The following is a 13426-nucleotide window of genomic DNA, read 5'->3' on the forward strand; positions in this document are numbered from 1 at the left end:
GATTGTTGATTCTCTGTTTGGCTTAGTTTTTCGGATCTTTGTTGTGGAGGGACGGCGTGGTGCTTCTGCCTAGACCGCCATCTTGCCGGAGTCCCTGGTCTTTGGTCCATTTTGAGTTAGTTTTTGTGTATAGTTGAGGTATAGGTCCTGTTTCCTTTTCTTAGAGATGGACATCCACTTTTGCCAGCACCATTTGTTATAAAGACTGTGTTTTCCCCCATTCAATGAAATTTGGTCCTTTGTCAAAGATCAGCTGACCATAGGTGAATAGATTTACGTCTGGGTTCTTAATTCTGTTCCATTGGTCTGTGCGTCTGTCGTTGTACCAGTACCAAGCTGTTTGGACTACCATTGCTGTATAGTAGGTTCTTAGATGAGGTAGTGTGAGGCCTCTTACTTTTTTCTTTTTCTTCAGTAATCCTTTGCTTCTTCGGTCCTCTTTCCTTCCCATATAAAGTTAGTGATTAGTTTTTCCATCTCATTAAAGAATGCTGTTTGTATTTGGATCAAGATTGCATTATATCTGTAGGTTGCTTTGGGTAGAATTGACATTTTCACAGTGGTGAGTCTTCCGATCCGTGAGCACGGTATGTTTTTCCGTTTATGTAGGCGTCTTTTGGTTTCTTGCAATAGTTTTTTGTAGTTTTCTTTGTATAATTCTTTTACATCCCTGGTCAGATTTATTCCTAAGTGTTCCATCTTTTTAGGGGCTATTATAAATGGTATTGTTTTCCTAATTTCCTTTCAAAGTTCTCTTTGTTGGTGTATAGGAATCAACTGATTTTTTTATGTTGATCTTGTATCCTGCTACTCTGCTGAATCTTTCTGTTAGTTTCAGTAGTTTTCTTGTGGAATCTTTGGGGTTCTCTGTGTATAGTACCATGTCATCTGTGAACAGGGATAGTTTTACTTCTTCCCTTCAAATCTGGATACCCTTTATTTCTTTTCTTTGCCTTATTGCTGTAGCTAGGACTTCCAACACAATGTTAAATAGAAGTGGTGATAAAGGGCATCCTTGTGTTCCCATTCTCAGGGGGAATGCTTTCAGCCTCTCTCCATTGAGAATGACATTGGATGTTGGTCTCGTATAGATGCCCTTTATTCTTTTGAGGAATTTCCGTTCTATTCTTGTTTTATGGAGAGTTTTTATCAGAAATGGGTGTTGTACTTTATCAAATGCCTTTTCTGTGTTGATTGAGATGATCATGTGATTCTTTTCTTTTGTTCTGTTTATATGACGGATTTTGTTGATTGATTTTCCAATGTCAAACTATCCTTGCATACCTGGTATTAATCCCACTTGGTTGTGTATTTTTTTTTTATATGATGCTGAATTCTGTTCACTAGAATTTTTGCATCTGTATCCATGAGAGATATTGGTCTGTAATTTTCTTTTTTAAAATGATGTCTTTGCCTGGCTTTGGTATCAGGGTTTTGCTTGGCTTCGTAGAATGAATTTGGGAGTATTCCTTCCGTTACTATGCTCTGACAGCCTCATTTCTTGTACATATACACAGACATATACATCAAATTTCTCTCCTACCACACTTTGCGTTTCAGAAATTTGGAACCATTTCTGGTTTACCGAAGCGTTTTGCTCTTGTCCCCCTTCAGAGCCTTCATGTACACAACTCCTCGAGCTACTGTGCTCCCCTGTTCTGGTGGACCAGCAGTGTCCTGCCCTCACACAAAGCTCAGCTCAGTCCTGCTTGGTGCGGTCCCCCCGCCCTCTACATCCTCTGCACACTGCCTACCTCCTTTATGGCAGGAGGATGAGCCCATGTATTTGCACCAAGCTGTGAGCTCCTAGAGGGAGAAGGGATCAGCTGCATATCACATTGCTTAGGGCAGTGCTTAAAGAGTTATTAAAACATTTAGTAGGTACCTATTAAGCATTTAGTGAATTCTGATGTAACCAACCTGTAACCCAAAAAAAAACCAAACCCACTGCCGTCGAATTGATTCCAACTCATAGCGACCCTATAGGACAGAGTAGAACTGCCCCATAGAGTTTCCAAGGAGCGGCTGGTGGATTCCAACTGCCAGCCTTTTTTGGTTAGCAGCTGTAGCTCTTAACCACTATGCCTGTAATAAGCTAAAATAATTCTGGCTAGTGCCTGTGACATGGAAAGTGCTGGCTACTTTATTATTCATATGATGCCATTTACATCTCTGATTTAAAGGCTAAATCCCTACCCCTGCCTTATTTTAAATCTTCCATAGTTTGCATCCAGACATCACCACTGATGAGACCTAAGCACCCTGCACATGTACATTTCTAGGTATTCTGTTAGTTGCTTTCTTTCTCTTGAGAATGCTATTCAAACCAGTATGAGGAATAACTGGATAATGGAGTGTATGACATCTTTCCTTTAGAGGAAGACCCCCATTCTCGGGCCTCCCCTTCCTAACACAGGAGTGCTGTCACGGAGACAAGCTTGCCTCATGCTCTGTCCACAGCAGAGGCCACTCTGACCATCGCTGCTCTCTCAGTCCTCTCCAGGTTGAGAAGAACAAGTCTCCCTCCTTAATCCTGAGCAAAGGGCTCCATTTTCTGAGCATGTTGCCTGAATTTTACCAGAATTAAGCCACCAGCCTCTTATTATATCTGCTTCCCTGACTTTGTCCTTTTTTCTAATTTACGTATTACCCTTGTTAAGTATCTCGCCTCTTTTATAGTTAAACCCATTATTTAAGTTTCCTCCTCTTCCTTATTTCTGAAAACAAATTCCTGTTCTGTAATATATGGTAAAAATATGAACATTTATTAGAATATTTGCATTCTTTTTTGTGAAATTACAGTCTTTTGGAGTATTATGTAAATAAAGTGTTAAAATGCTGATTTTCTTAAGAGAACAATTTTTATATGACTATAGTACTTTCACAGGGTAAAACTAAAATTTCTTTATTTAGTCTGTCTATCTCTTTTGAAAATGTCGATATGGCTAAGAAGAAACTCCCTGTTCATACGTTAGATGGTCTGACCCTGAGCTACAAGGTATGTGATTAAATTTTTTATAAGACCGTTGTTTTCTATTAAAATTAAAACATGCAAGTTGTAGGTACTTTCTGTTCCAATTTTCTGGTTTTTGTTTATTTTTTGTTGTGTTTTGTTTTCATAGGTCCCGTGGCCTGTGGACATTGTTATAAGTTTGGAATGTCAAAAAATTTATAATCAGGTGTTCCTTCTTTTATTGCAAATAAAGTGGGCAAAATATAGTCTGGATGTTTTACTATTTGGTGGTAAGATTTTATTTCAAAGATGAAATTATAATTTAATTTTGGTCATGTAAAGAGAGTTTTATAGTCTTTGGTCAGTTTTTATGTATACCCAAATGCCAACATGACATGTATTTATAGCAACAGTTTTACAGATGTCAGAATTAATGTCTCCCAGTGAAATGCTGGGAAATTGCATATACAGTCAGTCTGCAGTGCAATAACTTGATTAGGAATTTAGCCAGAATAAATATTCTTCTTAGGTTCTGCAAAGAATTTTCATGACAAGTTAATGGGACTTGGCGTTTACATTTTTCGTGACAGTGATAATACAGATGGCATGGGGAACTTTTCACCTTCCAAAGACACTGGCGTTGGGATCCCTTGTCTGCCTTCATCAGAGTACTCTTGGCAGTGTCAGTAACCACTCCCATCAGAATTCTCCTTCTTTAGTTGTGGTGAGGGTGACGTCTTAGTAGGTGCTCATTCATTCTTTTATAGAACTGGTTAGTACTGCTGAAAAACCACAGCTTAAAGAAGGACCTTTGCATGAACAAGACAAGAATGCTCAGTTTGGACCACAAAAGGAATCAAAACAACAGATTCATCGGATGTTCCTCTTAAGAGTGAAACTCATGCATTTTGTGAACAGCCTGCACAACTACATCATGACCAGGGTTTGTATCTGTCCACTCCTTCAGTTCTGTTGCCTTATGTACAGTCAGTCATAGAGAAGTACTTGTAAATATATTTATAAATACAGAGGATACCACAGAATACGTGTAGACTATGTAAATACGAAAATAAGGCATATAAAATTTTTTATTATAAAGTAGCAGGGAGAAATATTTCTTTAAACATATCCAGAAGACCACTGGCTTCTTGTGTAGTCTTCCGTGGGTGGGCATCACCAGAGCTACTCTTTTGGAATTACCTTCAGTACTTGGTACATATTCTCTTGAATTCATTTAAATTTCATCAGTGGTGACAGAAGTATCCCTTGAAAATGACTTCAGTTTTTAGAAATGGTCAAATCTCTCAGGCTAGTGTGTGTAAAGAAGAAGGAAGATGCAGCCAGATTACATACTTTTGCTTCTCTTAAAAACGAGGAGTAACTACAAAGTAAATGAAACTATGTTTCTTACACATCTTAAAACCAGTTCTAGAGGAAGTTCTGAAAGAGAAGTTCAGATATTTGAACAGTAGCAGTATTACTGGAGGACAGTACTCATTTGGGTTTTAAATTTTATTTCTAAAAAAAAAAATCTCGTTTGTAGTCATTCTGGTATATAAGTCCTAAAACCTGTCTTGTTTGGATGAAGTAAACATTTGAAGCCTGTGTTTTGGGCATGGTAAAGGCAGCAGAGATGCCCTCTGCTCCCGCACTGCAGTGATGGTTTTCAGAAGGCTAGCCTCAGCCCTGTAGTGCTAAGAGTAAATGGTAGGGCTTTAAGTTTTTTCTTAGTTTGCTTTTAGTTTGCTATTTGAAATCCGTCATGCTTCCTTTAAAAAAAAGACTAATACATGAAAAGTGGAACTTATAGAAACAAATTCGTTGTAATTATTTGTATTATGAGAATAATGCTTATATTTACAACAAATTTACCTGAGCGTTTTTTCTTTTTTAAAATCAAGTTCCTCCATGTGTTTTATATATGGTTCAGTTTACTTGCCTCTCTGCCCCCCAGGAAGAGTGTGCTAGTCCAAAGTGAGGCATTCATTCACTTGTGCAAGTGCATGTTCTAAAGGACTGACCCTCAACATAGTTTTAAGATAAGCACCCGAAGGTCAGCCTTTAAAGAATAGTACTTTATAACTATTGAAGGAAGAATTTGAAAGGAGTAGAAGAGGTTGGTAAAAAGTTCTTTATGTAGCACACAAGTCCCCAGAGAAGAAGTCTGCTGATTAAACTTTTCCTCTTTCTCTTGAAAGATTCTTCACAGTACAGGCCTGGAGTTTCAACATCAAGTCGAGGAAGCCAAGGATTTAGATCAGTTGATTAAAATTCACTATAGATACTTGTCCACCATCCATGATCGATGTCTGCTAAGAGAAAAGGTACATGAGATGTCACCTGGAAACTTGGCTACTGAGGCAGGAAATGATGCTGGGCAAGTGAGGTTTATCTGCTTTGGAATTTTATGATTATTAAGCTTCTATTTTGCAGAATGTTCTTTAAGGAAGGACCAGCTCAAATTTGATTATAAATTTGTGCCACATTACTGGAAATTATATTTAAGAGACACTGATAAGAACTGTGTTATAACAGTCCTATTCCCTCTCCGCTCACTCTGTATTACATTTGGATTCAATTGGAAAGTCTTACCTGCAGTGGTAGAGTAATAGTGCATTAGACAGAAAATGTACCCAGTTTAGTGTGAGTATATGGAATTAAATATTACATCTACTAAAATTACTTGACCCATTCTGTTGGTGAATTTAAATTCCTGTCCCAAGAAACGGTAGCTTGCTCAGTTGGTTAGACTGTACTTCTGATACCACCTATATTGTGGGTGCAGTCAGTGTATGGGCCAGATTTTAATGGATCCTTTCAGAATCTAGCACCTTGCCTTACACGTAGAAGGTATTCATTAACTTGGTGATCTTTTTCTGTGACGCGTTTAAATTAGGTAAAAGCTGTTGATGTCAGTGTTCAGAACATGCTGTAGAGCCCACATTCTATCTATGATTTTAATTTCCAGGTTAGCTTTGTGAAAGAAGCCATCATGAAAGTGTTGAATTTGGCGCTCATGTTTGCGGATGGTTGGCAGGCAGGTCTAGGGGCTTGGAAGTAAGTATGTGGCTTGTGAAACATCCGTGTTGTCACCATTTTAGCTTCCCTTTTGACTGATTGCATTCTGGTAGCCTTTTTTTTTTCTTTTTCATCTTAGAAATATATACAGGCAGTCCTCACTATTTGCTGATTCTTTATTTGTGAACTTGCCTACTTGCTAAAATTGTCGTTTTTTTTAACCCCAAAATGAGTACTTGTAGTGCTTTCAGAGTCATTTGTGAACATGCTGTAAGAGCAAATAAAATTTGAAGAAAGACAAAAAGAGAGAGCCTTGTTAATTCTCCCTGTCGAACAAAAAAGAAAAAGACTTCCCCTTTCCCTTTTCTTAACATATTTACTTTAGAAAACTTGTAAGTGCTTTCTCTGCTTCTTTGAAATGTGTCTTAGTTATCTAGTGTTGCTATAACAGAAATACCAAAAGTGGGTGGCCTTAACAAACAGAAATTTACTCTCTCACAGTTTAGGAGGCTAGAAATCTGAATTCAGGGCACTAGCTCCAGGGAGAGACTTTTTCTCTCTGTCGGCTCTGGTGGTAGGTCCTTGTCATCAATCTTCCCCTGGTCTAGGAGCTTCTCAGCACAGGGACCGCGGGCCCAAAGGATGCTGTCTGCTCCTGGCTTTTCTTGCTTGGTGGTAATGGGGGCCCTCTCTCTTCTGTTCACTTCTGTCTTTTATATCTCAAAAGAGATTGACTAAAGATACAGCCTAATCCTGTAGATTGTGTCCTTCATCATTAACATAACTACCTCTAATCCTGCCTCATTAACATCATACAGGTTAGGTTTACAACAAATAGGATAATTACATCAGATCACAAAATAGAGGACAACCACACAATACTGGAACTCATGACCTAGCCAAACTGACACACATTTTTGGGAGACACAATTCAATCTATAATCCAAAATGTGTATAAATCTTTTTAAAGGCCTTTTGCCAATTTTACAACCCAGGAATGTTTCCTCAAAGACCTGGAAGCCATCTCTTAAATGTAATCCATCAAAGAAGATAGTGCCTCTGTCTCTCAGTTTCCTGGGAGGATAGGAGCCTAGCTTCAGCTGGCATTTGGCTCCAAGTTGCAAATTTACCTCTGGTCACAAAGATATGAGGAATTTTTCCCACTCTTTGGATAAAAGCAATTAACAAACACAGGAGGCTACCCGAGTTGCCAGGTGAATTTAGGATGCACTATGTGACAAATGGTGCTGTCAAGTCCTCTTAGTTGAAGACTCATTATTGTTTATCCTGAGAACATTTATGAAATGGGTTATATCTGCTTGGCTATATAAAGCGATAAAATTCCTTTCTGTCTTTGCAGTCTCTTCAGCAGATTCCTTATGATGTGTATCACGTTCTGGTTTAATGGTTATTCAGTAATAAAACTTGTTTCCTTTGTCTCCTACCTCTGTGGAGAGGTTTTCCGGGTTAGCAGGAGATTTTGTTTTTAATTATGCTTCCCCAGTCATGTGTAGAGTGGTGAACATTTGGAGTTGCCTAATGCACACCTTCCCAGCTGAGGCTGAACAAGGCAATGCCCTTCCTTCTTGTTTCAGCTCTCATATTGTAAATACATGTCTTTTTCATGGCCTGTTGAATGCCACATTTTTTGCATTTGTGTGCGTTTTGCTGGATTTTGCAGCACCTGTTTTAGGCCCCCAAGCATAGTGCTGAAGTGCTGTCTAGCGTTCCTAAGCATAAGACGACTGTGGTGTGCCTTCCAGAAAAAATAACATGTGTTGCATAGGCTTCATTCCGGCATGAGTTATAGTGGTGTTTGGCCATGAGTTCAGTGTTAATGAATCAACAACATATATTAAATAAGGCTTTGTGTTGATCAGTTGAAATTGTACTAAGTAGAGGCTTGCAGAAACCTAGCCTGTATTTCCCCTTGAACAATGACCCAGGATTTGTTAGTTCAGGGTCCATGGCGACTATGTATAATAATGCTTGATAAAGTAGAGGGTCAGCAAAAAAGAGGAAGACCCTCAACAAGATGGATTGACACAGTGGCTGCAACAGTGGGTTCAAGCACAACAACGATTGTGAGGATGGCGCAGGACCAGGCAGTGTTTCGTTCTGTTGTACGTAGTGTTGCTATGAGTTGTAACCCACTCAACAGCACCTAATAACAACTGCAAATAACAAGAATTGACTGTATCATCTACCACTTATATTTAAGGGAAGAGCTGAAGACTTGAATTTGTTCATGTGAACTAAATATCAAGAACTGTGAGATTCTTTTTTGAGAGAAGTAAAACAAGAAAAATCTAGGCTTTTAATTAGGACAAGCAAATATTAATTTCGTGTTTGATTGTATAGGTTTTCTTAAATTTTATTGTGGACACCTTCAAACATACATGAGTGGAGAGGATGGCATAAGGAATCCCCATGTACCACCTCATTCCACTTCACCAGTCAACAACATGGGACCAGTTCTATGTCATGTCTATCACCCCCCTCACACTTGGAAATTCTGGACATCATGCTAGATTATAGTCCAAAATTGTATTTTGGGTGAGCTCTAAAAGATACTGTGTATTTTTACTTTTTAGAGTGTTTGTTATTCACACCTGTCACATAAGAAGGTAAATGCCCTCAGCTCAGGTCACAGTTGAGGACCCAGGAGCTTTTTCCTTCTGGTTAGCAGTACAATCCTCTACTGTTAACTTGAATGTACAGCTCAATATTGTCACCCTGTATTGTTTAGAAAGTTAATGTAATGATAATTCTGCTATCCCTTCCCTAAAATAAAACTGCAAGTCTAGTTGACTGGGTTTCTCTGATAATAGCTTTTGCTTTGTTGATGTTAGTGCGAGCGACCCTCTGTACAACAGAATGAAACTGCCCGGGCCTGCACCATCCTCACGGTAGTTACTGTGTTTGAGCCCACAATTGCAGCCACTGTGCCAGTCTGTCTCATTGAAGGTCTTCTTTTTCACTGACCCTCTACTTTACCAAGCATGATGTCCTTCTCCGGAAACTGGTCTCTCCTAATAACGTCCAAAGTGAGCGAGAGGAAATCTCTCCATCCTCGTTTCTAAGGAAATTTCTGACTGTAGTTCCTCCAAGACAGATTTGTTCGTTCTTCTGGCAGTCCATGGTATCTTCAATATTCTTCGCCAACACCATAATTCAAAGGCATCACCTCTTCTTGGGTCTTCCTTATTCATTGTCCAGCTTTCTCATGCAAGTGAGATGATTGAAAATACCATGACTTGTATCAGGCACATCTTAGTCCTCGTAGTGAAATCTTGTACTTAGTCCTTGTCAGTAAGGAGGTGAGAGTTTTTTATAGTGCTAGTTCAAATTAAAATCTTTTTTTTTTAATTTTATTTATTTTGTTGTTGTTGGAATGTACACAGCAAAACATATACCAATTCAACTGTTTCTACATGTACAATCCAGTGACAATGATTACATTCTTTGAGTTGTGCAGCCACTCTCACCCTTCTTTTCTGAGTAGTTCCTCCCCCATTAATATAAACTCACTGCCCCCTAAGGTTCCTATCCAATTGTCATGGATTGAATTATGTCCCCCCAAAAAATATGTGTCACCTTGGTTATGCGATAATTCCCAGTACTGTGTGATTATCCTCCATTTTGTGATTGTAATTTTATGTTAAAGAGGATTAGGGTGGGATTGTAACATCCTTACTAAGGTCACATCCCTGAACCAATGTAAAGGGAGTTTCCCTGGGGTGTGGCCTGCACCACCTTTTGTCTTACAAGAGATAAAAGGAAAGGGAAGCAAGCAGAGAATGGGGGACCTCATACCACCAACAAAGCAGTGCCAGGAGCAGAGCACGTCCTTTGGACCTGAGGTTCCTGCACCGAGGTGCGCCCAGACCAAGGGAAGACTGTTTACAAGGACCTTCCTCCAGAGCCAACAGAGAGAGAAAGCCTTCCCCTGGAGCTGGCGCCCTGAATTCAAAAGCTTCTAGCCTACTGGACTGTAAGAGAATAAACTTCTCTTTGTTAAAGCCATCCACTGGTATTATTTCTGTTATAGCAGCACTAGATGACTAACGACAACAGTTTCCATTTAAAATTTTAAGCTTTGGGTGTATCAAAATCTGAATGAAAAATTAAGAAGATAGTAGGTAAATTCATAATTGTGGGGATGAAAATAGAGGTCTTATATGCTTTATTATTGGTGTCTCAAAGTGTATAAATGTTTTTTCACATAAAAAAAACTTGGCTAACTCTAATACTTACCATGCATTGTGGGATGGAGGAGAAAATAACACTACTTACTCTTCTCTAATATGCTTAAATATACCAAAGATTGTGAGGATGGAGCAGGACTCTGAACGTGTTGTTCAATTATACATAAGGTTACCATGAGTCAGAGCTGACTCGGTGGCACCTAACAACAACAACAAAGTATATGCTGTACTAAAATTGCACGGTTTCAGTTTCTTCAAATAAATTGTAAGAAAAAAGCGAGGGATGAGGGAAACTTAAGGATATCAGCTAATTGCAGTGTTTGGAACTTAAATGGATTCTGATTTGAACTTTAAAAAAAATACATGAACCCATGTGAAAATTTTGAACATTGACTTGTTATTTGATGATATTAAATAATTGTTAAATATTTTTCAGTGAGTGGTATTATGGCTATGTTTTAAAAGGAATCTTTATCTTTAAAGTGTACACAGAAATATTTATGGATAAAATGCTGTAATCTCTAAGATTTGCTTCTGAACAACGTGGTGGGAGTGGAGAAGGTATAAGTGGAGTTGGCTGCGGGTGGCTGATTGTTGAAACTGAGTGGTGGGCACATGAAAGTTCATTGTGTAGTTTTACATACCCTTGATACTTCCCATTATGAAAGTTAAAAAAAAAAATTCTATATTTAACCTATATACCTTTAATGTGTACTTTATTTCAAAAAGAACTTATGCTTGCAAAAAATTAAAAGGCAGAAATGTATAATGGAACTGGTTATCCTTGCTCCAGAAATAAATAGTATCCCAAATAGCAGAGTTTTATTTCCTAATGAATCTTTTTCTTAAGATGCTTTGAAATACTTATATTGAAGTAGTACAGGAAGTATTTTATTATCTTTAGACTTAGAATTTTTAATAATTAAACTAAGATATATTTGAAATTATTGCCATTTTGTATCCCGCCCGTTTACCTTATACACTTATTTAAATTGAAATTTATTTTCTTTCTTAGGATGGAATCTATAGAGAAAATGGAGTCTGATTTTAAAAATTGCCATATGTTTCTTGTAACCATTTTAAACAAAGCTGTCTGTAGAGGGTCCTTTCCTCATTGTAAGTACATCCTGTTAAAATATTACTACTGTTATATTTTCTTGTAGCTAAGTCTGTGTGTCATTTTTATAGTATTGATAGCATGAAGAATTAGGATATTTCACCATTTTTAAACCTGTAAAACCTCTTAGCAATTGTGCCATGCTTGGAATTTTCTTTTTTTTTTTTTTAGAATTACAATGGGTGACTGAATATCAAATGTAAAGCACTAAAACTAATGATCTTGTTTTCTAGAATAAAATTTATTACACCAGCGGATTTCTAAAAATTTTATTAAATAAACAGATGGCAGTATAAATGTCTGTAACATTTTATTACCATGCATAGCCTTTGTAACTATTCCTTTTCAAAAGATAGGATTTTTCTCAACAATTTTAAAACTCCCAAAGCTACCTCTTCTCATAAGGAAGTGTGAAGTTGAGAGTTCAGAGCACAGCCTGGAAAATAGAAAGGGCTGTGGGGTGAGTCATCAGGAGAAGAGGGAGCTGTTTAATCTGTAGAAATAAGGGACTAAATAGTATCTCTTTGCATAACTTGTTTTTGAAAAGTATGAAGAGTTAATCTGTACCCCATTTATGAATATTCATAATTGGATACACTTATTAAAAGTAGTTGAACACTTAAATAATATTGGTTAGAATTGTGTGAGATGAAACATTAATTTGTCCATTTTTGCATTGGGTAAGTGTTATGCAAGAAGATTACACTCACTGGTGAAACCTGTTGCTGTCAAGTGCATTCTGACGCATAGCGACCCTATAGGACAGAGTAGAACTGCCACAAATATTTCCAAGGAGCAGCTGGTGGATTTGAACTGCCGACCATTTGGTTAGCAGCCAAACTCTTAACCATTGTGCCAGCAGGGCTCCCATTCACAGGTTAGAACATGGCATTTTGTTATGAACTGACCACAGATTTTTTTGATGTATGGAACAGATATGATTTGTTCAGTGAGATGTCTAGATTTTTTTCTTTTAAAATTAAAGTTATCTGAATAAGATTGAATCTGATTTACTTTTTGAATTTGTATTTAATAAATTAAGGTTATCATCTTCGTTATACATTAAAAATAATCAGCATTTGGATTAAATTTTTTTTAATATTTTGAATTTTATTAAAACCTTATTCACACATTTTCCAATATTAAATCTATTTTTTAACCTTATTTTTATTTTTCCCACAGTGGAATCGCTAGCACTATCACTCATGGCTGGCATGGAACGAAGTTAAATATCTTAAAATACAATAAATTCCTCAAGAATTAATCTTCATACATTTCCATTTCAACCATGTGTAACTGAGATGTTGGAATCTTTTTATTTTGGTTTGTTTAAAAGCTGTTGTCCACTGTCTGGACAACAGACAGCTGTAGGTTTGTGTTTCCCCGGATTCTAGGGTTGTAAGTATTTTCTTTGGAGATGGTCGGCTAGTATATGTATATAAAACTGTATAAAAATACAAAGTGTATATAGGCTGTTTACACTTAAATTTCCGACTGTAAGCTAAAGATTTATGTTATTGATATCTTTGAATGTGAATTATATCATCTTTTGAAAATGTAATTGTTGATAATAAAAATAAATTACATTAAAACACTTTAAATGGTTTTATTCTTTTGCTGTTGTACAGAAATTTTTTATGTAGAGCTTTACACGTCATCTTCCCTAAAGATTATTTTATATTCAGTTACCTGAAAATTGTTTATATTTTTATGTACCTGGAAAGTTCCAAAATGGAAAATAGCTTTAACCAGTATCAGTAAACACAGAACGCTAACTTCACATAGGGCCAACTATTGGTACATACTATTGTTTGACATTTCTGAGCAATTTTTGTGAACTAACCAGTTATTTCTTAAATAAAATTAATGCTTAACATTCTGTGTTTCCACAATTTGATTGTAAACCGCTTGCCATGTCTCTAGCACTAATGATATTTACTACTTACTTTTTTTAAAAAACAACCCCTTTAGTTCCAAATAGTCCTCAGAGCTGAGCATTATGGCCCCTTTGCCCGTGGACACGATCTTGACCACCTTGCAGCATTAGGTTTATTGAAAGAGGATGTGGTGGGATTCACCACCCCTGCATTCTTCAAGTCCTCGATGATGGTATTAATCTCTGCAATCCCT

General features: G+C 37.3%; 1 protein-coding gene across 14 annotated transcripts in view; it reads left to right on the forward strand.

Annotated features, from left to right (window-relative positions):
• TUBGCP5 (tubulin gamma complex component 5) overlaps nt 1-12891 on the forward strand; it is a 92323-nt gene extending 79432 nt beyond the window's left edge. For 9 of the 14 annotated variants that reach the window (XM_004372614.2, XM_023727816.1, XM_023727825.1 and 6 more), the window contains 7 exons: nt 2914-2998; nt 3123-3243; nt 3721-3896; nt 5152-5277; nt 5922-6010; nt 11195-11295; nt 12479-12891. In XM_004372614.2, the coding sequence (XP_004372671.1) occupies nt 2914-2998; nt 3123-3243; nt 3721-3896; nt 5152-5277; nt 5922-6010; nt 11195-11295; nt 12479-12525 (745 nt within the window). In that variant the 3' untranslated portion in view covers nt 12526-12891. Of the gene's footprint in view, nt 1-2913; nt 2999-3122; nt 3244-3482; nt 3897-5151; nt 5331-5921; nt 6011-11194; nt 11296-12478 lie in introns of those variants that run through there. The other 5 variants (XM_023727815.1, XR_002823376.1, XM_023727820.1 and 2 more) reach the window with 5 other exon arrangements.
• Nucleotides 12892-13426: the final 535 nt, after the last annotated feature.

The sequence above is a fragment of the Trichechus manatus genome, unplaced genomic scaffold (genome assembly GCF_000243295.1).
Source record: "Trichechus manatus latirostris isolate Lorelei unplaced genomic scaffold, TriManLat1.0 scaffold00019, whole genome shotgun sequence".
In the NCBI taxonomy this organism is placed as follows: domain Eukaryota; kingdom Metazoa; phylum Chordata; class Mammalia; order Sirenia; family Trichechidae; genus Trichechus; species Trichechus manatus.